Below are 23,413 nucleotides of genomic sequence, written 5' to 3'. Positions count from 1 at the left end.
CAGACTTCCTTTGCAGAGGTTCTGCTTTGTTTTAAAATCCAGTGGCTGCCAGGTTTATTCACATCAAACAGCGTGTGTTCCCCTCTTGCTCCCGAGCCATTTGATCCTGTGCTTATGTTTCATCCAAGTACATTTGAAAAGATATGGCAAACAGCTGTCTAACAGTGTTGCAGATGCAGTTATATTAGTTCCCATTGGTTAGTTCCCAGCCATTAGGTCTATTTGGCTGCCTGTGGTCAGATGTGACTGCAAAGCAGAGCTCAGTAACAGCTTGCTAATTGTGTTTCAGACCTTCTCTGTCACTGATGTGGGAGTGAGGTTTAAAAAGGTTGCTTTGCCCCTGTTCTCAATCAAAGATAATCAGATTAAACAGTGCAGAGATGTGTGTTTGTGTGTGCTTACCAATAAAGAGACTCCAGATTTGGAGACAGCCTTGACTCCTGCTGTTTGCTTTGTTCATTAAGAGGAGATGAGCAGATGGTTTGCTGGTCTGTTGTGCCGTGCACGTGTGCGGGCACGCACACACGAACGCACATGCAAATACGCAAACACACATGAACCTCAGGCCTGTCACCTTAGCTTTATCCTCCGTTTATCTTTTCCATTACACATCTCTCAGCAGGACAATGCAACTCAGTGAATTGTGAGATATGTGTGTGTGTGTGTGAGAGAGACAGGGAGAGGGTGAAAGAGAGAGCAGCACTGAATGAAGTTAAATCTTTTTCAGTCAAGACAGCCTCCGAGGTGGTCATCTGAAAAGCTGATGACTCATTCACACGTTCGTTCGTGAATCATTGCTATTCATTTGTCAACCGTTCTGTGCTCAGAAAGAATAGCCTGTAGCAGAGGTATTGTTTTAGTCCTGCTTCACAGCTTATCGGCCTGTGTCCAGGAAGTGGCATACGGGACATTTAGACAAGGCTGTGTGGGGAAAACCTGGCAGACAAAAACAAAGAAAAAAAAGAACTTGGCACCGAAAAAAATGGGTTGAGAACAAGGTGATTTATATTATTAAGGGCGTCAAAAGGGTTCATATTCTTGTCACTTAAGAATTTTTACAGTATTTCCTTAAGGAAATTGCATCTAATATTTCTAAACAACAAGTGTATTTGATCCCTCACACACACACACATACACACACTTTGAATGATGAAAATGTTCTTACTTTGTCAAGATGCCATAGACATTTAACATATTTCTAATTGAGAAAATCTTACAGGGCTTCAATTTATAATAAATAAGAAAATAATAGAAATTTAGCTATGTTTCATTCAATCATCCAGGCAAAAATAATAAATTAGTCAATAGAAAGCAGAAAAGTTACATATATAACTAAAAGTTATACTGAGGCAAAAAAATAAAAAACCGTGTCCAGCCACAAAGAGAGAGAGTGCGTCGTCAACATTTTTCCCTAACAGACAGCTTAAATGTGACCCTGCTCGCCACCTTCCTGTCTTCCCTGTCAATACCTGCGTGCATGTTTTTTTGGAGATGCGGAATCAATCAATGCCAGATTATTTTCTACATCTTCACACGCAGGCGATGCAAGCCCGAGGATCTTCTTTAACCTCACGCTGGTAACAGCAAAACTCAACCTGTGTTGTGTTGCTACAAGCCGTCCGTGGAACTGTGAATAATAAGAGGAATTACATCAAGAAAGAAGCAAAAAACACAGCTTAATAAAAAGGATTTGTATTGTTTGTATTGTCAAACTGCACTACTGCATAACATACACAATACAAGTCACTTACTGACTGTACAACATGCCATTATGTTTTTTTTTCCTCATAATAATAATATAATAATTAATAAAAATGATGACTATATATATGTACACAACTCTGTTACAAGTTATATTCATCACTTGTGTCCAAATAAACAGCACTGATAAAGGGAAACAAAAAACAAACAAATAAACAGCTAGTCATCTAGGACCTAAAAATCTTAATTGAAATAAACACAGTCAAACACAACATCAGAATTAAGTACTCTTCCCACTACAGCTGAGATTGGATGATAAATTCAATAAATTAAACAAGAGAGCAACAAGAAAGTTCAGATGTCGCCCCTGAAATGTGGGGGAGGTGGAGATTTGTGTCTCAGATGCCACTGCAGGACCGAGCATGCCTGTCGATTGTGTTTGTCACGAGGGAGGAATCTTCATCACTCTGTTCTCCCATCCATTCATCTTTTCATTCATCCATTCGTCCCTCCACCGAGTACCTCAGAACATCCCCGTTTGCAGGAACATTCTGCCCTCTGAAATCCAAAAGCAAGAATATTCGAAACACTTAAAATGAAACAGCATTGATTTCTTTAGTGTGTGAATCGGTGATAAAGACCTTAAATAATGAAGTTCTGCTGAGCGATGATCACAGAAGATTAACAAAGAAAGCATTATTAGGTTCAAAGCATTTTTCTGCTTCTGATTCCTCCTCTTTTTTCTTTTCTGGTGATAAAACTTCCTGACACAAAGGGACCACATCCTGCCCTGCTGTCTGACAGACAATTCCCCTTTAAATGATTTATTACTGGGTGTTAATTATGCAAATGATGTCCAAACAAACTCGTCATGAGGACAATTAAGACAGCCATTAATTAGTGGCCAGTTCTCTTCTTGCTTCACTGACATTCAATTAAAAATTGCTTTTGAACAAGCACGCTGTCTGGTTTGGCGGTCTTGGCACAGTGCGGAGCAGAGGTGGGCAGAAACTATGCACTCCTTTGATGAGGCCGGGGCGAGAGATCATGGCCGTTTCTTTTTCCGTCTGATTATGATGGGACTTGTGAGATTTCTTTTTTCTTTTTTTTCAATTTTTTTTTTCTTTTTCATTCATCTGGCCCTGTGAAGATGATAAAGTAGGCAAAATAAATATATTAAAATGGCTGTTTCCATTAAAACGGTAGCCCCGGTGATCAGTCTCATGCTTCATTTCATTTTGCTCAATTTCTCAGGAGCGGCCTCGCTGTGAAATCTTTCAAAACCTTTCCAGTAGATCGGTCTGTTAAGCATCAAACGCAGTGAGTAGGTGAAATAATGAAATCTGTTGTCCTAGCTCAGTCAACAGGAGCTAAATAAATCCCGACCAGCAGGAATACCACTATTCTTACAATAAAAATGAACTTTATTTTGGTAACAAAGACATCAGTTTAGAACACAATGAAGGCTGTTCCTTAACAAATGTAAAAACTTTTATATTTTTACTCATCTGTACTTTCACTTATTAGCTGCTATCAAACAAAACTATCACACCCTGTAATAGGGTTGCCTTGAGCCTGCTACTGGATGACAGATTCTTTTAGCAGTGACAGTTTTTCTACAGATAAATTCAGGACGAGAATATTTTTACAGATCCAAATTTAGGTCTCTTTTCCCAGCTGCAGCCTGAGGCAGCAGTGTTTGTTATCTGGACAGCTGTACCTTGTGTCGCCTTAGTGTCCAGCCTGTCGTCGTCGTGGCTGCTCCCATTCGCGTCCTGGGTCACGGATTCTGCGTGAGGAGGCGCCGCCAGTGATTGATGGCCTGTAGTTTGGTCATTAATTAATAAAGACACTTAATTAGAGGCTAATGAACACTCAAAGCTAAGTTGCACTGAAAGCTTGGTGACATTTAATATGAAAATGAAAATTAGCGTGGTAACATTAGACTCAGTTTGGAGTCAAAACAGAAAAAAAAAAAAAAGATACGGTGATGTTTTACAAGAAAGACTTCAGTTTGAGCACCTATGTGTGTGTTGGCAGTGTGCAGCAGGCTGTGCTCTGCCTGATCCCGGAGTTTGACCTCCTCCTCCAAGGCCTCCTGTAGTTTCCTCTTACTCCTTTTCTCTTTCTTCAGGCGTTTCTGGATCAGAACTGAAAAAGAAAAAGAAAAGACAGATGAGAATGGATGTCAGAACGTGCTGAGCTGCACGACTCCCCATAAAAACAAAACAGAAAAATATTCCCCGCTGCATGCAGGCAGCATCATGCAACTGGCCAGTGAGTTTTTCCCCATTTATCGTCGCTCTTTTTCCACCTGGTGTGACCCTAACAAACAAAATGTCCTTGACAGGAATTTTGCTCAGACTGTGCTGCAGATGACAGCTTTTGTGAACTTGCCAAACTTGATTTATTTTGTTGTATACTGCCAACATCAGTCTAATTCACCTCTGCAGCTGCTTTCAGGGGTAATATACTGTAGGTGTCCTCACTTCCTTATCTGATTTTCCAAGTTAATGGACACCCTGTCAGCTAAGAAGTGGATTAAAGCAAACCTTGTTTAGCTTCACAGCAGAATTGTCTGTGTTTAGATGTTAAAACACACACTTGATAAATTACTGGAAGGAAACACAGCACTTCAATCAATACTTGCCGACTAGCATATAATCATCAGAAACACTTAAAGCTTTGCAGCGAATGTTCAAATCCAGCTGCGAGATTTCTAGTCTACCTCTGTTTTTCTGCTCCATGCTAAGCTGTCTCTCCAGCGTCTCTCGGAGCTCCCGCTCTCGGACAAGCTCCATCTTCAGTTCCGTCCTCTCCAGCTGGTCCTGTTTCTCCTGCGCCCGGGCATTCTCTATGGCAACCCTCAGCAGACCCTGCTTGGAGACACACAGACGGGTACCAACAGGTTAACGCACCAAGAAACACCAAGCTTTATGTTTTAAAGCGATTCGTCATGACGCCATGAAGACTGATCAAAACGTAAAAATCATAAAGTAAGAAACAAAATCTGCACAGGGCTTTTCTATTATTGGCGGTTGATGTGTCTACACTTTGTAAGTAATCAAACTTTGTGAACAGCCGCTAACTACTACGTGCATTTTTTTTACCTACACAAACTGCCGAAATGATTGAAAATAGGTCAACATTAGCAATATCTATGGAAGAGCCACTTGGGATCAGGAAGTCTGACAGTTTTGATTTGTTAGTACATATTTACACTCAGATTTGTTGAATAAAGTATGCAGTTAAAAAGACAGATTAGGCTGAATCTGTAAACTTACCGGTAATAATAATAATAATAATAATAATAATAATAATAATAATAATAATAATAGGAATCACTTTTATATTTCTGCATAAGCCTTTTCTCTGAGATTCTATGCTTCTCTGATTTTGCCATATTTGCTCACAGACTACAGCCAGCCTAATGTAGGTCAATCGAACGACTTAAGCCTCCAGGTGATTTTTGGCGAATTCAGCCAAATGCTTTGTTTACATTGAGTGATGTCCTATATTTTAGAATTGCATATCAATATATCTGGAAAACTACTGAAGTATTTTTCCAAACTGCACCATTTGATATAATTCAGGATAACCTTTTTAGTGTTTGATTTTATACTTTGCAATGAGTAGCTTTACAACATTGATTCAAAGTCCAAAAAAAAAAGTCAACTGTGATTTTTTTTTTTTTAAACCACTTGTTAAGAGTTAAACTGCCAACGCATCAGGGTCAGATGGGGGTTGTTTTTCCCCTCTCTGTGAAAACCAAACAAGAGAGGGCTCTCATTGTAACTCTGCTATAACAAAGCCGTGTAAAATCTGAGAAGCAGGTCAGCACACGCCCAACCCAATTACTGCACATCCTAAATGTCTGCCTTGTCTGCTATTTACGATTTCAGGAAATCCCAGAGAGTGGCTCATCTCTCTTCCTATTCATCTTAGAGTGTGATAATAATAAAGCCCCGGCAGAGCCTCACCTGGATGTTTGTGAGCAGGGTCTCTATGGAGGACAAGCCTTCCGGGAAGATGAAGGGAGTGTGGTGGAGACCTGCTGGGAGCTTCTGTCCTGCAGGGTAAGACACCCTCTCACAGTTCTCCCTGCCTGATGGGGGTTTCTGGTAGATGTGTCTATCACTGCTCTCTCTGGTTGTCTGAGCAGCCAAGGAACTGTTCTCTGAAAGGACAAAAAAGACGGTTTGATGTCTAGGCGGTGAGACTTCTGACATTAAACAAACATCCAGGCATTATGTTTATTTAATATCTACAAAAAGATCATAACTCCTGCAATTATATGTAATTATACAGCAAATAAATGCTGTAGCTTTTTAATGTATTTACTTAATTGTATGCAAATATGTCAAGGGCCACAAACCAACAAATGTTTAATTGCTGTGTGCAGGTTCAGCCACACATACAGAGAAGTTCTGGTTTTGGGTTTTAAAAATGTAGTTGCCCTTTATTAGATGGCAGTCTGCCTATTGATAATGCATCACAGCTTGACATATCCCATAAAAGCAGCTAAGAACTTGCATTATGGATGACCATCTGTTTGTAAACCTGAGAACTGCACGTTCCCTACTCGTGACAGTGAGGGAGGATGAAGATTGGCCATTTTCTGTATTTTTTTTTCCTCTTTTTTCAGGCAGTTGCTCACTTTTACTGTCATCTGAGCCACCGAGGACAGAGATGTCCTGGGAGTCGGGCAGTTATTGGAGCAGGGATGAGTGCAAACGTGCGATGTGATATCTGGCACTTTTCTCTGTCTGTGACAAATGAGCGTGTTTTCTCTACTTAGCTGACCACAGCATCTTCAGCTCCAAATCCGCCCACCTCACCGTACTCTGCCTCGGCCTCACATCTTGGCAAACTGTCACATTCAAGGTGTTTCACATATGAGAAGCAATACCTCCCCCCTTTCTTCCCCTTTCCCCCTATTCCTTGCTGAAAGCATTGCTCTGTAGAGAAAGGTAATTAGCAGGTGCTGGCGAACTCAGCGGAGGGCATCCAACTACACTCCCGTGGCTCACATACAGACACACACACACACATTTGTAGCCGCCGAAGTGCACAGTCAGCAGCGTGGGCTCCCCAGGCTCCTTGGATGTGACTGATCCTTTATTGAGTTACTGTTTTACGCCTACTTTACCTCACTCTCACACACACCGTTTGGCATAAATACACACACACACACACAGAGCTGCCAGCTTGTTTGATCATTTACCCATCTCTCTAACCAAGGTCATTGTCTGTTTTTCTCTTTTCTCCCAAGTTCATCTCTCTTTACCCCCCTCTCTTATTCCTCTCCCACCTCTCCCCAGGGCTAATGAACTTCACAACGTGAAGAGTGCCAGTCAGCGGAAGAGAACAGAAAGGCAAGGGGGGGGTGAGAGAAAGAAAGACACAGAGAGAGACTAAAATTCTGCTGATGTTTGGTTAATGGGAGTGAGGTGTCAGGGATGGCCTCTGATCTTTGCTGGATGGATGCGTTGTTCAAAGACCAGTGAAACAGCACACACAGCCAAAACTGTCTCTCTCTCACACACACACACACACACAGATTATTATAGAATGGATTGACAGAATGACAGCGCTGAAGAGCTCTTTGAAACTCTGTTCAATCCACGGTAAACCTATCCTGTGATGTTCTAGGTCAAATACAAAAGCTTGCAATCCAGCAAATGTGCATGTGGTTCATTTACATGCAAAAAAAAAAATCAATTGAAAATCAATTGCATAAATGAGATGTGTGATGCATGGCATTCACGTTGTTGGTGCCATCACTGTTTTCTCAATATATTTGCAGATATCTGACAGCGTCTGAAGCCTTACCTGGAAAGCTATTGTGATTTTTTTAGATTAAATTACTGAATAATAGGATTCGGTATTAGAATACATCTACACGGGCACAGGCATAAGAATCCACAAACAAACAACTCTCCATCTCCCTCACTTGTTCGCTCGCTGTAAATTTCTGCTGACTGTTTGTCCTTGAGCAGTCCTCATTAAGCTAATGCAAACCTCCCTGACAGAGAGAACCAAACAACTGACGTTGCAGCGCCGTGGCAACACAGGGCCCTAACGACAGAGAGGCGGTCGTTATGCAGATGAGGTCCAGCTGAGAGTGCGGGAGGCCGCCCGGCTCGTTAGGCCCTGGCCCGGCAAATGGCTCGCTAATGTAACACTGCTTTCTGGTCTAATGGAGTCCTGTTTTGCAGAATTATTTGTCTTTGCTCACCGCGGGGAGCCGAGGAAGGGGGGGGGGACACTGACAGGGAGAAGGAGAGGAGGAGTAAAAGAGGTGAATCCTTATCAACCTGTTACTGATATTTCTCTCTTGTTAACCTAAAAACATTTTCTATTTAAAGAGAATGTTTTCAGAGAAACTTGTAAACTTGCCACAGGTGGTTAAATTCAAAGAGCACAAACGGTGACAAAGATGGATGGATTGGCTGTAAACTGAATGCTTGTTGTTCAATACTGACAGCATTTGCAAAAGAGACAATAGATTTTTCCGAGAAGTAATCATTACCCATTATTTTTACTAAATGATTGACTGTACAAAGAAATCCTCAGAAAATTAACCTTTTGAAGTAAGGTTAACACAGTCAGTCAATAGATGTAAGACACTTAAAAACAAGTCATTTCAATAAAACTGCTTTTAGCACGAGCTCTGCTGCAGAATCAGTGCTGTTACCCCTGTCGGTGTGGCTCCTCTTGTTCTCCTTGTTATATTCTGTTGATGTCCCATCTGTCTCTCTGGGACCCTGCACCAAACCAGGAGAGTGTCCCAACACGCTGTGACTCGATGAAAGGCCGTCATGAAGTTGATCTGAAGAAGGAAATTTGTGAAAGCATCTTTCATGTATGTCGGGGTAGATCTATGGCTCATTTCGGTGTGCGGGTCACACAGGTGAGTACGTACGTGTGGCATCTGCAGTGCGCTCTGTAGGCAGTGGTGAACTTGACACACTGCTGCTGTGATTGGATGACATCTGAGCTTCGTCCAGTGAGGGCGAAGGGGAGGGGGTGTCCTGTACTCGCTCCTGACAAACCAAACATGATGTGAATTCTCAATAAGAACAGCTTTTTTGAGAGGGCTGTAGTTTCGGTCAGAATACTAGATATCTGTAAACATAGAAATATCTAGATAAAGGTTTTCAGGGTTTCTGAACTTTATGGACTTAAAACAATTTCTAGCTGATGGTTAGATCTGTGATGCTGGTGGGCCCCTGAGTTCACCTTAATGACAGAGGTGGGAGCCCTGGCAGGTGGGTTGGCGTGGAGCTGGGCCACGTTGGCCATGGTGGCCAGGGTGCTCAGCCTGTTCATCTGGCCCATTGCCATGGAGACGGAGGCTGGCGCCAGGCTTGCAGGAATCAGAGGATGTGACATCATCATGAAGGGCAACTGATCCAGAACTGAAGAAGAAGAAAACAGAAAAGGGAAGACCACAGTAAGATGACTAAGTGTCTTGCTTCCCATATTGTCTCACTGCATTGCTCTAGTTCCACTTTAAAATTAAAGGCCAAGCATTCCCTGAAGGAATGCACATTGCCTGCTGCCTTTCATGACTGAGTTTGAGACTCAAAACATCTTATGTTGACAAATGACAGAGTTGTAGTCATTTTGGTAAGACCTTGCATAAGCATGTATTGTGAATGACTGTTGGCAACTGCTATAACAAAGTTTAGATAAATATCTATGAAATTCACTGAGGCGTAGCCATTTTTGTGTAGACAAAGGCTGATTATCAGTGATGACTGGCTTGACTTGAGTTGACTCCAAAAGTTAATCAGTTGTAGACGTGTGTTCAATTATTACTTCATGAGAGTTTCATTAAAATTGGTCCAGTGGTCTGTGAGACATTTTGCACATAGACAAACAAGGTTGCCTCCAACAGTTAATGCCAAGCTTTCAACCCTCCTGAAGCCCTCGTAACTGAAGAGAGGAAGAGAAGCCATTGTAACTTCGGGTCCATTTGACCCGAAGGCCACAGGAAGGTTAAGCAAAGAAGTTGGCCTGTGCTCAAAGCTTTGGGCCCATTCTTAGCTACTATCATACCAAATTTTGTCTCAGTATCTGAAAAAATCTTAGTTTCATTAAAATATGTTCCCTGGTTCATGAGATATTTTGCCGATACTACAGACAACACACATGTGCACACACACGAGCAAAAACATTGTCTTTGGTGGCAGGTGATAAATGTGACACTAAAGACATTTCATGTCATGCATTAGATCCTTTTTTCTTTTATTGTATTAAGATGATTGCTTCTAAACCAAGATCTAAAACTGTACGTGCGTGTGTGTGTCTGTGTGTGAAGCCATGTGAAGCCATGTGAAGGAAAATCATAAGTACAGGAGTCAAGTGGAAGAGGACAAGTCATTGTTTTTGTTGCAATAAGCGGGACAAATGCCACTCAAAGACATAATGAGTATAACAGCTTAAAGTGCTTTATGACTTAAAAAAAAATCATCCACTGTGGAATTAAAACTAAACTGTTTATCTTTCACTGCCTCAGTGGTCTTTATGATAATTCAGTGCATTTTCTGCACCTGAAACTAAACTCTTATTATCTCGACCAATCTGCTGTTTGCAGTCCTCTGTTTAAGACAAGCATCCAGTATCTATAAAGAAAATCCTTCCTCTCAACAGCACCCCGGCGGGTTGTTGCAGTCCTATTCATGAAACAAACAATCCAGTTGGGGGGGGGGGATGACATAAATATTTATCATTTAATAAAAGGAAAAACAAAAACAAAAGAAACACAGGGAGGAAATGGAACAAAAGAAGCTGATGGCAGTCTTGGTGCTGGGCCAGCAATGCACGCTGGGTAATTATAAACACAAAGGGAAAAATCTTGGACTCTATTCTGCACAATTGTCACAAATAATAGAACTAGAAGAAGCAGAAAGAAGTTGATACATAGAAGAGAGATGCAATAAAACAAATAAATGGGGGAGAAGGGAACAAAAAGAAGAAAGGAGTGTAAAAGAAAAAAAAAAGAAAAAGCAATCTCAGAAATAAAGGGTGAGGTGTTGACTTTATGAGTCGGGCTCGCTGGACATATGTGCTGTGCTTTGTGCATTTTGGCAGATTAGTCTGTCACTTGCCCAAAGCAGAAACTAATCCAAACAAAAGATCTGTCTGAATGGAGCTAAATAACCAGATGCTCCGACAATAAACCTCCAGCCAAATATTAAGCCTTGGTTTGGAAAGCGGTACTCACTTTTGCCCCTCCGTTCAACCCCCGCCTCCCTCTATAATTTCATTTTCACTCTCAATCTGTCCCTCATCTAAACTCCCTTTTCTCCCCCTCTCCTCACTTTCTCTGCCTTCCCATCACTTTCTCTTATGTTTCATTAGAAAACATCAAAAGTCAGAGTGCTTCTCTTATGTTTATCCAAACAAACCATTACTGTAAACAAACAGTTACTGTAAATTTCCCAGAAGATCTTGTTAAATGCAGAAATGGCTTCTCTCTGCTCTTCCGCAGCCCATAAGGTGTCACACTCAGCATTTGTGTGAGTGTGCGTGTGTGTAATCTGAGATCGCCTTTGTAGTGGTTGAACCTTGGGTAAGGGGGCCTATCCTTCCCATAAGGCTGTGGGTGGCGGTATGGAAAAAAACAAAAAAACAAAACGTAGTGTGTGTGTGTTTGTGTGTGTGTTGTATGCCTGTGCTGTGTTTGTGTGTGTTTCCACTTGACTCTATCATTAACGGTGATTAAGCTTTACAGGTTTATAATGGCTGGTGGTAACCAAGCCACCTAACTGCACACAGATGCTGGCAGTCGTAACCAAGTGTATACAATGGTAAACAATGCTTAATGCTGGTTCTGTTTACCCACATGAGCAGAGAGAAAAAACACACAAGACTTCAAAGAAAAGACTGTATTCGTTTCTTCTAGTAATTTCTGTAAAAAAAAAAAAAAAAAAAAAAACCCACAAGGGCCATTTTTCATTTCTGTCGTACAGCCACGCCGTGTGCTCCACATGTTAAATGTGTGTGTCCCAGGTTGATAGTGTATTCAGCGCAGACCCCTATAAGCCCTGTCATCTGTCTAAACACACTGATGTCGCTTTAACCTGTCGATAACAGAGGGGGCGGTGCACCTGATATGTCCGCGAGCGGGCAGTCATGTTTGCGTGCGTGCACGTGGCCGTCCCGCCATCGATTGTCCAGCATTTTGTCGTTTGCATTCAGGATAGTGAATTAGAGAGAAGACTATTGATTTGGCTTCAGCCTCTCATCTTATTCATCTCTCTATCATCCCGGTGTGCTTACTTTTGTCCACCGACGCGCCGGTTTTTGACTGCTCTCCTTCATTGCAAAGCAAGGACTGAGTGGAGTAAAAGGTATACTGTTAAATGGACTGAGCAAGGAAATGAATAAATTTTTAAATAAACTTAAATCTGTACACTCCAGGAACAAAATGACAACTACAACTGCTATAACAATGAATCCCTACAGTGAAAAATCATGTATTAACATGGTGACAAGACTATTTCCCAAATATTAGAAAACCAAAAACAGTAGTGAAGAACTTAAGCTAGCATTTCCATACTAAATTGTTGTTGGTTTCAGAGAGCACGCAATTCATATATATTCATTCACTCCAGTAAAAAAGCCTTGAAAACTTGCCAACATCTGTTTCTTTTAAAAGTCCAATAAAACCTGTTTAATCAGTACTGTCAAAATTAAAAAAAAACAAGAACTTGGAACTATATGCAGCACTGATTGATTCTGATAGAGGTGCAAAACTTTGGTGCACACCCTACTTTCCCTACTTTTGTGCACTCGGAGCTGTGCACGTGCATGTTAATGCCTTTCACCCCTACGATCTGAAACTGACAACAAAAACTTACAAAAACCAAAAGAGATGAGATTGATTGATTTTGCCAGTCACAATAAACCCCTGGCAGCTAATTTTGCCAAGACAGAGGTCAAAATCATAAATAATAAACTGATCTAATTAATAATTATTTAGTGAGATCTCATTAATACTGTAACCCTTCCTTTCATGTGGCTGTAAGTGACAGACTTCCCACCGAAGCAAATTGGCAGCTGCTGGACATAACTCAAGTTCTGAGTATGCCGTTGACCTCTAAGAGTAAACAAAAAACTTCTGGCAAAGGGAAACTAGTTATTTGGCTTGCTTTGGTGTACTTACATTTAAAATATTTGTTTAAAAACACCACTTTTAGAAGAGAAGAATATTTATCTACCGTTAGCAGCAAACTATTGTATTTTTGCATTGATATTCGTTGCAACTAGCCATCATTTTTCTCGCTCCTCTCCGACAATACTCTGTGTTTGCTTTAACACCTCAGCTACTTCCATCCAAAACAGATGTGGACATCTGAGACGGAGAAAATCCCTTTGATTGGTCAAATATATCACCGACAGGAAGGCCATAAATGCCTGACACTCGCAGTATAACAGTCTAAAACTTACTGCGTCCAAACAGTCCTTTGCAATATTGATATTGCACACGTTGATGTCAAGATCACAATAAATGATCAAAATGTTGCTAAACCCCACTCGTTGCAAACTTTTGGAAAGCTGAAAGGTCAAGGAGGTTAGAGCATTTGCAAAAAAAAAAAAATTTAATTTGGAGGGTTTGCTTATACGTAGTAACACTTGTATAAAAACTAGACAGTTGGAGACATTTTAATCATGAACAAATGCTTTTAGCTAGGTTTAGTTCAATCAAATGCTGATAATTTATATACTACTGGACCGTCACAGATATGTCTTTTTATTCCAATCTGCTTGCCAAATGCTGTCATCATTTGGCAAGCAGAATGACTCCAGCTACTCTGTTTAGATCTACGCTGCAGCACAACAGAGCTGCAAAATTGTGACTCTTACTGCTTATATAACTTTATATCACTGGAACAAAAGCTAAATATTAAAAAAAAAATTAAGAAAAGAGTTCGGACTTTCTTGAATGCGAGTTTAAACCTGAGTATGTTTGTGTCTGCAGTTTCTTGATGCGATGGCTGATGAGTATGAATGAGTTGGTGCCAAAGATTTAAAGAGGGTTCAGACCGGGTGACTGTCTTGTGTTTTTTCGGAAATGCTTCCTGATTCTTACTGACTTTAAGGCACAAATAAGCAAACAAATTCTGGCAGTGTAAAAAACAAAAACAAACAACAAAAAAAAGATTTGATTTTTATGTTTTGACTGTTTGAATTATCTTACCCAGATGTCCTAATTAGACATTTCATGTACAGGAACAGCCCCGCTGCTGTATTCTGCTTTTGTTTAGCGTCTTTCAAAGGAAACAAACAGGCAGCAGAGATGACGTCACATCCTGGTTGTAATCAACTTGATTCACCAGCTCCACAGCTGCTCAAGTTGTGATGACATAAATTCACATAATAGTGTTCCAATAACAATTGTGAAACACGCTTTATTATTGTAATTAAACATTTTGCGCACGAATGTTTTTGTTTTCCGTTTTTTTTGTTAGAGAATGAGACTCACCCAGTCCAGGATTGTGGTCGCCGTTCTCTCCGTTCGGACCTCCATGTTGCTGGCTACTGTGGTAACCCGCCATCGCCTCCAGCTTGATCTTTTTGGCCAGGGCAGAGAGATCTGTGAGAGAAAATGATATAGAGAGGGATGAAAGTTGGGGGGGGGGGAGGAAAAAAGAATCAATAAGAGGCAGATCAATGGCCCCTGGTGGAGGATTAGAGCAGTCGGTGGGCAGGAGGTTGTCATGGGAAGACAGAGGCCGACCATTCATTCTGACTGCACCGCTGCACTGGCCATTTAGTCTGCCAGAGAATCAGCAGTGATAGGAACAGGCCAAGACATTCATCTCACCCACACAGCGATATCACATCCCACAGCACAGCACAGCACACAGGATGACACCTAACAGCAGCAGCAGCTCCACCTTTAAACCACAAAGCCTTTCTTTACCAGAATAAAAGAATTAGAAGCATGGGACACAAAGCGAAGCTCGGTTTTAATAGAGGTTGTGCACTTTTGAATAATATGTAATGGACAGTGACAAAATGTGGCAGGAGGGCTGAGGCGCATTTTAATTTGTGTCTTGAACCCCAGAACGTAGTCTGACCCACAGAGCATCCTTGAAAATAGAAAATTAAATATGCCTTGCACTAATACAGACAAACACGGTGAATTATTAAAGTTAGGATGAAACGCACAACTGTGCAAACAACTGAGGAAATACAAACAATCCCTAAGTTTTAATTTCCTGATCTTCAATTCATCCAAACATTTGCGACTAACTTAACCAATGAGTGCTCTGCTTCTTTTTTTTTTTTTTTTTCTCAGACAATGGGTGTCTGAGGTGAACGGTTTGTCTGCCTGAGACGTCGACAAGCACAACAAATTGTTCCCTCTCTTCCCTTCTCTTCCTCCTCTCTTTCCTTCCTTACTTTACCTTTTCAAATGTCAGCATCACAGCGGGACATAAGCCACTGCGTTGCATGTGTGTGTGCGTGTGAGCACATGAAGGCGAGAAAAAGCGACTAAGGAGGATCACATCAAAGATCTTTCCTGCCTTTTACGCTCAAATGTCCTCGCTCTTTCTGTCTCCTTCTTCCTCTCTCATGTGGCCAGTTCTAATCAGTGGCGCTGACATTGCCGCCGTGCCCTCTCCTTTGGTGGAAAAGACTCTTTTCCCACTGAGAAGGATGCTCTTGAGCACTCGCACAGACACAATATTCACGCAGACACAAATGCACAAACACACACACTTGAGCACCTTTGAACAGCGAGAGGAAGCGGAGGCTAATAGAAAATGGCTTCTTTTGAGGCAGGGAATGAAAAGATCAGGTTTCAGTGAAGAGCACAAAGCCAAGGGCAACTTTGAGAGCAGTGAGGTGCCAACAATTACTTTTCTCCCTTTCTCTGTGGTTCACAAACACACACACACACAAATTACAATAGACAATCACAACTGGTTGTGACGAAGCAAACAGCCTTATTGGCTTTAGTAAGTGGCCGACTTACTATTCCTTGAAAGACAAACCTTGACAACAAAAACATACTTAATTAAAGATTCTGAATCGGATATATAAAAAAAAGAAAATCATGAGTCCATTGCCAAGGCAATTAAACAGAAAATTAACCTACAACCTGTTTTAGATCCACAGGAGCAGGACTAAGTTGGAAAAATAACTCTTGAAGGTTTTACAATCACGCACTAAACATATTCATAATCATATTTCAGAGGGCTACTGATCAGAATGCTTACTTAACTTAACAGAGGACTTTGTGTACTTTTAAATCAAGCAAAAAAGACTAAGCTTGCAAGTTGTTTCTTGTCTGTCAGCAGCGTGTATGCTAATTTTATTAATCAACACACCGGTAACCTCCCAGAACTTCACCTCTTCATACAACTGACGATGGGTGAAAATGTGGCATTACTGATGGGGAGGGGAGGGGAGGGGGGGGGGTTGGCTGCACAACAGCTCGTGGTGCATTTGTTCTGCAAAAGAACGATGTACGTTCTTCAAACAGCTCAGCCGGTTGCAACATTGTTTCTGTCACGCTCTGACAGCTAAAACGAGAACTAATTTTTGAACTTTGCTGCAACTCTGAAGCAATATTATTTAAATCTGTAGCACAGCTCACATAGACGGAGGGAGGATTTCAGCTGTGAATTAGCTGCAGTTCTATAGAATTACAAGAACTGACACAGGGAGCAATTTTGTGAACAAGGAAGGATTTAAAGACTTCTATAGTTTTCATTACCCTTCGTGAACTTTGAAGTTATTTGATCAGTTTTTTCAAGATATTAATAAGATTTGATGTTTTTAACATTTAATAATTTGCCAAAGTCAATACATATGTAATACATATCTAATCAACATGACAAAAATCAGAATTTCTGTCACTGAAAATATGACTTAATTATTAGAGTAAGGACTACATGATGTTTTTAGTGTGATAGTATTTTAATTAATTGATGCTGCTCGATGTTCAGATTTTATTGTTTTATCTGTTCTCATTAATTTTTAAATCCAAAACATCTTTCACTGAGTGTAGCCGCATTCCTTGTTCTTGTTCTCCTAACAACGGTTTTATTTTCCCAAAAATGCCATGTGGTTACACAAAAAGCTCGACTGTGCCACTGACAGATTCATCACCTCAGGGGAAAGATGTGGGTTGAATCTTTGATTGTCATACTTTGTCTTATTTTGACATGTAAAGGCAAAACAAAATTAAACAAAAGCCAAACTAAAATGTTCCCCCATTCGAAAATAAACATGTTGTTAGTTTTTCACACTTTTTGGCAAAGAACCAATTTGGTATTTTACATCTGATGCCATGCAGTTTATGATATTGTTCCTACAGCTCATGTATGTACTGTATGTGCTTGATGAGGCTTGGGTGGTCACCTGCAGGAGGCATGATCCCAGCGTGCATCAGACCGCTGTGAGACAGCATGTGGTGCGTCCCGCCCTCTGTCACACTCTGCAGCCTCTTGGGCGGTCGTCCGGGCCTCGAGCTGCAGGCAGAAAACACAGGCTAAAGTTAGTCATTAGGCTGTCTTCCATGCTGAGATTGAGATGGGTGGCCTGGTTAGTCGGAGTGTCCTTCAGTCTGTAAAGCTCTAATCCTGCTGAAGTGTCAACAAGCAAAAACACTGAAACATGACCACTTCCAGGAAGGCTGCTGTTGCAGATCTGACCTCCCTGTGGATACGAGCAAGCAGAAAAGGAGTTTCCCTATGGCATCCATAAAGCACCTCATTACTGTTCAGCTTACTCATTCATTTGTTTGCTTATTAAATGCGTTCACTCGCCTCCTTTGCCTTCAATCCTCTCCTCACTTGGCCATTTATTTCCCTTTTCCCACCATGTCACAAATTTCCTCAATAAAGGCTGTAACTACAAGCAGACACACATGATTTTTTGCATGTGTGTGTGTGTGTGAACCAGGCATGCTAAATCAATCCTTGGAGGAAGTATGTGAAAAGCTGTCAGACATCACTTCAGCTCTGACTAAACGGTGTGAATGTCCTGACAGTGGAAATGACACGGGCCACATCAGGCTTAATGACAACCAGCGTACCTCATCTCCTTTCATTGCAGCTTGACATAACATGAGACTGTGGGCAAGTGTGTGTCTGTGTGTGTGAGAGAGAGATATTAAAAGACAGTGAGTGGATGAGTAGGAAGGGAAAGAGAAGGTGTGACAGCTTTGCAAAAAAAAAAAAAAAAAGACAATAATGTTAAAAAAGAGGAGAACGATGAAGAGGAGTGAAGTGAGAGGAAAAGATGAAGATGGGCTTATGAACAGAGAGTGCATGAGAGTGAAAAAAAAAGTGCAAAAGAGGGGGGAAAAAGTAGGGAGAGATAGACTAGAAGCAGCAGCTTCCTAGCGTGGGGTGTCTTTGAGCAGATTTTAATTAGAATCTAATCCAGCCGTCATTAAGGCCCCATAAACGAAGCTGTCAGTCAGGAGATTAATGGCGCCTCATTTGCATGTTGCATATAATTCATCAATTACCCAGCAGAAAGGACCAATCCCCTGTTGACACACCCACTGGCTGAGAGGGGGTAGATGAAGAGACACAAAAAAGACAGAGAGAAAGAATGTGGAGCCACAAACTGTGGGAGAAAAACAGGTAGCTTGAGTGTGTATGTGTGTGTGGGTGTGTGTGTGTGTGCGTGTGTGTGTGTGTGTGTGTGTATGGAGTGTTCAAAGGTTAATTTGATGAGCCGATGAGCTCCACAGTTCCTGCCCTCGGTTTTAATGAGTTGTTATTATTGTCTCTTATTATAGGCCCAGACCGACTGGGATGTGACAGCTGACATCAGATATCTCACACACAGGAGCGCACACAGTGAGAGACACAGATGCATGTAAATAGATGGGGGGAAAAAACACACTCGGGTAGATAAATGTACACACGCATATCTTACATTTACAGATAAACGGCGGAAAGGTGCAAGAAGAAAGTTTTGAAAGTCTGTGCCGTTGCTTAAATTGCACACAATATTTGTTACTCTGCACAAAAAAAAAGAAGCACGCTGAGCCTAACAAAAGCAGGAAATGTATTTTTAGGTTTCGAGTCTGAAGGTAAAGCAACACTGTTGCAATGCAACTTGTGTTGTAACCCCACAAAATGCTCACAAAAACACACACGGATGCAGAAGTGAACATCAGCGGGGGGAAATAAAACGCGCAGAAACCAAAGGGTGCAGTTGGTTTTTACTGCAGCCGCTTCCCTTTCCCTTACTACTGTTTATTTGCGCTCACTAATTAATGGCCTCTGTGTGTGCTGGTGGGTGGGTGCGTTGTCTGCGCCTTTGTATATGTTGCATTTTAAGGGGCATAAAGAACTGGAACCTAATTTTGTGTTTAGTCTGCAAGTGCGTTGATACATCAAAGTGACCCACGAAGGGAGGTCTTTGTGTGTGTTGTGCTTGTAAGTGTGTGTGTGTGTGCGTGTGCATGAGGTTGGAGAGCACCGGTTCCCTGAGGTAGGATTAATGAAAAAGCCTTTCATGGAAAAGTCATCAAGCTGAGGGGATGGAATGAGGTAGAGGAGGGGGGAAGAGAGAAAACAGTTCATTGTGTGTGTGTATGTGTGTGTACAAGGTGTGTGCGTAGAGAGAGGAGGGGGTGTATGGCTTATGACCTCTTTGTCTCAAACTTTAATTAAAATCTCACCCAGACGTCCTCCTTCATGCCAACACTCTGGCCACACACACACACACACACACACACACACACAGAGACATATTTTTTTAGAAAGCTTCTCCGTACATTGAGTTCTGCCCTCTAAGCTTAACCAGTGTATGTTACCTGAAACATGAAACGCCAAACATGGCAGCTGGAGCTTAGCACAGGTGGAACAGAAACAAAACACAACAAAGATGACAGATCTCCCTGCTTCTTACACACAGTAAGAGGGGAGAAAGAGAAAAGTAATGAAAGAGGAGGAAGTGTTACAGTCAAAACAGTGGAACAGCTACTGGCTTGGAGGGACTAAGGTGGTGATAGGTAGCAGCTGTTTGTTTTTGTGAGTGTGTAGTGGAGAGGGAGAGAAGAAAGGAAACCTGAACTTGCTCAAACAAGATTTTGTTTGGAATACATTAGAGGCGGTTTACAGCTCCCATCCTTTCAATCTGTGTTTATCACATGGGTTTGTATTCGCCGTCACGGTCCGGTTTGATAAATCATAACGTCGTCGGTGCTCGCAGGAAGACTTATGTTGCTGGTTAGAGAAAGGCAGGGAAAGATTGATGTTGTGATCTTCCTCTCAAATCGAGGGCCGAAAAAGCTTTATGCGCCAAATGTTATTAGGAAAGCCTGTGTGATGATGTCATGAAAGAAGCAGGCAGGACAACACACACACACACACACATACACATACACACAGACACAAAGCTGAACAGGACGTTTGATCATGGCAAAAATCTGATCTCCTAAACTGATACTGTCGTGCATTCCTCTCCCACATTCCAGGGTCAGGACGATGTCAAAACCGTGTGTGTGTGTGTGTGTGTGTGTGTGTGAAAATATGTGTGCGCTTTCCATTAAAACCTGACACAGAAGAAGACACAGAGAGGCCCGCTTTATCTCATCGTGCTCGTCTCTATACATCAAAAGCGCTCAGAGGTTAAAGTTGAGCTAACCACCCCACCCTAACCCACACACACACACACACACAGCCCTCCTCCTCTGCGTTCAAACACTGCTGACTTTGAGAAGGAGTTTCGCTGTGGCTGTGGAGCTCAGCTTTGAGGAATCCACCTTTCCCGTGCACACACACACACACACACTAGATGCCAACTTGTAAAGCTGAACTTCAACAAGAAGGTACATTGATTTAGAATTTTCTGCCTGCCTGCATCTTATTCTAAAATTATAAATATTTTCTGGCCTATTACTTCTCTTAGAAAATGCAACAAAACGGTCAATATAAATAAAACTGTATTCGCCTTCTATTCAGTGCTACATAAAACAGAGAAAGCATCAAACAAAACCACATTCAGCTCCATTGTAGTATGGCTGAATAACATCAACACTATCTGATTTGGAACATATCAGGTTATATTGGCTCTTTATCTCTTCTTAACGTAACTTTTACAAAAGTCTCCCGCATATTTTCTGGATCCTTTCAGGTTCAGTGTGTGAGTAAAAGATTGACAAGCACAAATGGAAAAACCACATGTTGTCATTAACACATTCTTGGGTTTAAAATGAGATCTTGCTCGTCACCGCTTTACACCACTTTTATGCTGGCTTTCTTAGGACCTGAGATGGATGTGTGATGCAACGCACGCGGTTTGACCCGAGCGACTTGTTTGATGTGTGCTACTAACAGAGAATGAAACTGTTCCCTTTTGTGAGGGGGGGGAAGAAAAGGACAGAGGATCGGGTTGCCTCCTACACGCCGTGTCCTCTCTGTGGAACTAATGTCATTTTCGCAGCAAAGCCAGCGAAAACACAGGCGTGACCGCGCGGGTTCGCGCGTGCTGGCGGACGCCGGCGGGTGTGTGTTTGCGTGCCACCTGTGCATGAATTATAACTCGGTTCTGACTGAGTGAGGGTGAAGTCTTCGTGGTTTGATGAGTCAGTGGTCAAGAGTGTGTGTCCGTGTGTGTGTGTGTGTGTGTGTGTGTGTGTGTACAGCAGGAAAAAAATAAGACAAAGAAGAGAAGGAAACACTATTGTAATCAGAGGGTATTTTGTAAACACGGTTTCAAGAACAAAAGAATAAACAAAAGAATAAAAAGCAGAAATTTGTGTAAAACTATTAAACGAGTGTGTTGTATCTCCTCCAGCTTGTATGGTGAACCAGAAAATAATAAGTTAAGTCGGTTTAAATCAGTAACAGAAACCTCAGTGAGCCCTGACGCTGTCAGAGAGCCACATCATCATATTCTTGGAGACATCCTGAAAACTTTCAGGTTCCGTCCACCAGCCTCCCTCCTTTAACAAGAACCATCTTGAGCCCCACTTTTTTACCTGCTACTGTATGTTGCTCCAAACACACAAGGGATCACTTAGAAACTTCTAATGGGGGGGGGGTTGGGGTTAGGGGGGGCTGATATACTAATGGCTACCGCAGCACATTTGAAGCCCTCAAACAAAGAATCAGGCAAGCTGTTTGAAGATTTCAGACGAGTGATGTTTTCAGATCTCATTAACTAAAGGCTGTTTGAGTGTTGTGTGGGTAATTAGAGACGGCAGAGGCTGTGTATTTTCAGGGGTTGTATAACAACGTTCCCCATTAACACCAGACACAGAAGAAAATCCCAAAGCAGCCAGAAGATGCATCTGGATTTTTTCTTGGTTAGAGGGCTGCTAAAGCTTAAGCGCAGGTGTTAATCCAAACACTTTAAGCTGGAAGAGGAGTCTAAAAATTGTTTTGTTTTTTTGTTTTGGGGGGGGGTTGCTCAACAAGTCAAAGCTCCTCCTGAAACCTTCCATCAGGCATTAAAGTCAAAATGAAGCCAAAATAATAAAACTTTATCAAAGCGCCGGTGACTAAATTGGCAAAAAGTTTCCCAATTAGGTTTTTTCCGCCTTGTTTTTTTGTGTTAATCTTGGCACATCTTGATGCATCCTCTATCTAAAGTTAATGGCAGGTGTAAATTGGATTATCCATGTTCCAAGGAGCACGGATTAACATTCAAATAATATAAATTCCCCAAACTGAGGCTAATCCACTCTCCTCTGGATTCCAACTCATGCTGTTATGAGCATGTGGTCTGCACGACAGCAGACTGAGGCACCGGGAAACCACAAATCCCAGCCAATTTAGCCCCCTTTATCCAAACATCTTTGCGCCGTGCTGGATTGATGACCCATGTAGTTGGTCACCATCGGAGTGCTGCAAAACAGCTCATTTACATAATCGCATCATAAATACAGAGAATTCATTTAATCATCTCCTCTGTTCTGACGCTCAGGGCTAAAGAGTGTTGATATGATAAGACAGCAAGTTATTAAGGAGGGAGAGGGAGGCAGGGAGGATGGGAGAAGGAGAGAAAGCAAAGGGATCAGCAAGTGAGTGAGTGAGCTAGTCCTGATTTAAGCTGCCGCTTGGGGCCAAATGAAAATTAATTAATTTCTGTGAAGAATCAATTTCTCAGAATGACAGTGTCAGATTCAATGTGCGCAAGTGTGAGTGTGTCAAAGACAAAGTGTGTGTGTGTGTGTGTGTGCACGTCAAGTGTGAGACAGAGATCATAGCCAATGATAACATGACAAACTTTTGAGAGTGGTTTTTTTTTTTTTTTTCTTGTTGGGATTACTAAAATTCATTATCGTCAACATCGCAAACTTTATCATCCATTAAAATGGTAATTGGTTACAGGCCTTGCAGCAAAAGTGTGGCAAGTAAAACTGGGTTAACAGGACGTATAGTTATCAAATTGACTTCAGATACAACAAATCACAGTCATTAAAATATTCAATTGTAGACATTTTTTTCAGGGCACTTACTTTTAAATTTGGTGGCTGCAGAAATGAGCACAACAGCAAAAAATAAATAAATAAAAAATCTATTTCTATGCACAAATGTTGACAATAATGCAGACAGTAGAGTCAGTTTATTTTGACAGTTGTTTTACATAGCCATGATCTTCTGACAGCAGATAAAAAGCATTAAAGTGGGGCACAAATATCAGAAACACTCTCGTTGTTTTGAACTTTCAACCCCACCTGCTGCACCTGCCTGTGTAACCCCCCCCCCCCCACCTC

The 23,413-nt window shown here is 41.6% G+C and overlaps 1 protein-coding gene across 1 annotated transcript in view; it reads right to left on the bottom strand.

Annotated features, from left to right (window-relative positions):
• Window positions 1-1,680: 1,680 nt before the first annotated feature.
• dachc (dachshund c) overlaps window positions 1,681-23,413 on the bottom strand; it is a 22,624-nt gene continuing 891 nt past the window's right edge. The window contains 11 exon segments of the mRNA XM_017427360.3: window positions 1,681-2,259; window positions 3,422-3,523; window positions 3,724-3,852; window positions 4,430-4,580; window positions 5,682-5,878; window positions 8,399-8,533; window positions 8,627-8,747; window positions 8,944-9,122; window positions 14,198-14,308; window positions 17,089-17,236; window positions 18,608-18,639. Coding sequence (XP_017282849.1) covers window positions 2,225-2,259; window positions 3,422-3,523; window positions 3,724-3,852; window positions 4,430-4,580; window positions 5,682-5,878; window positions 8,399-8,533; window positions 8,627-8,747; window positions 8,944-9,122; window positions 14,198-14,308; window positions 17,089-17,236; window positions 18,608-18,639 — 1,340 coding nt within the window. The 3' untranslated portion in view covers window positions 1,681-2,224.

The sequence above is a fragment of the Kryptolebias marmoratus genome, linkage group LG22, assembly GCF_001649575.2.
Source record: "Kryptolebias marmoratus isolate JLee-2015 linkage group LG22, ASM164957v2, whole genome shotgun sequence".
Taxonomy (NCBI): domain Eukaryota; kingdom Metazoa; phylum Chordata; class Actinopteri; order Cyprinodontiformes; family Rivulidae; genus Kryptolebias; species Kryptolebias marmoratus.
This window is presented reverse-complemented; position numbering and strand designations above follow the sequence as displayed.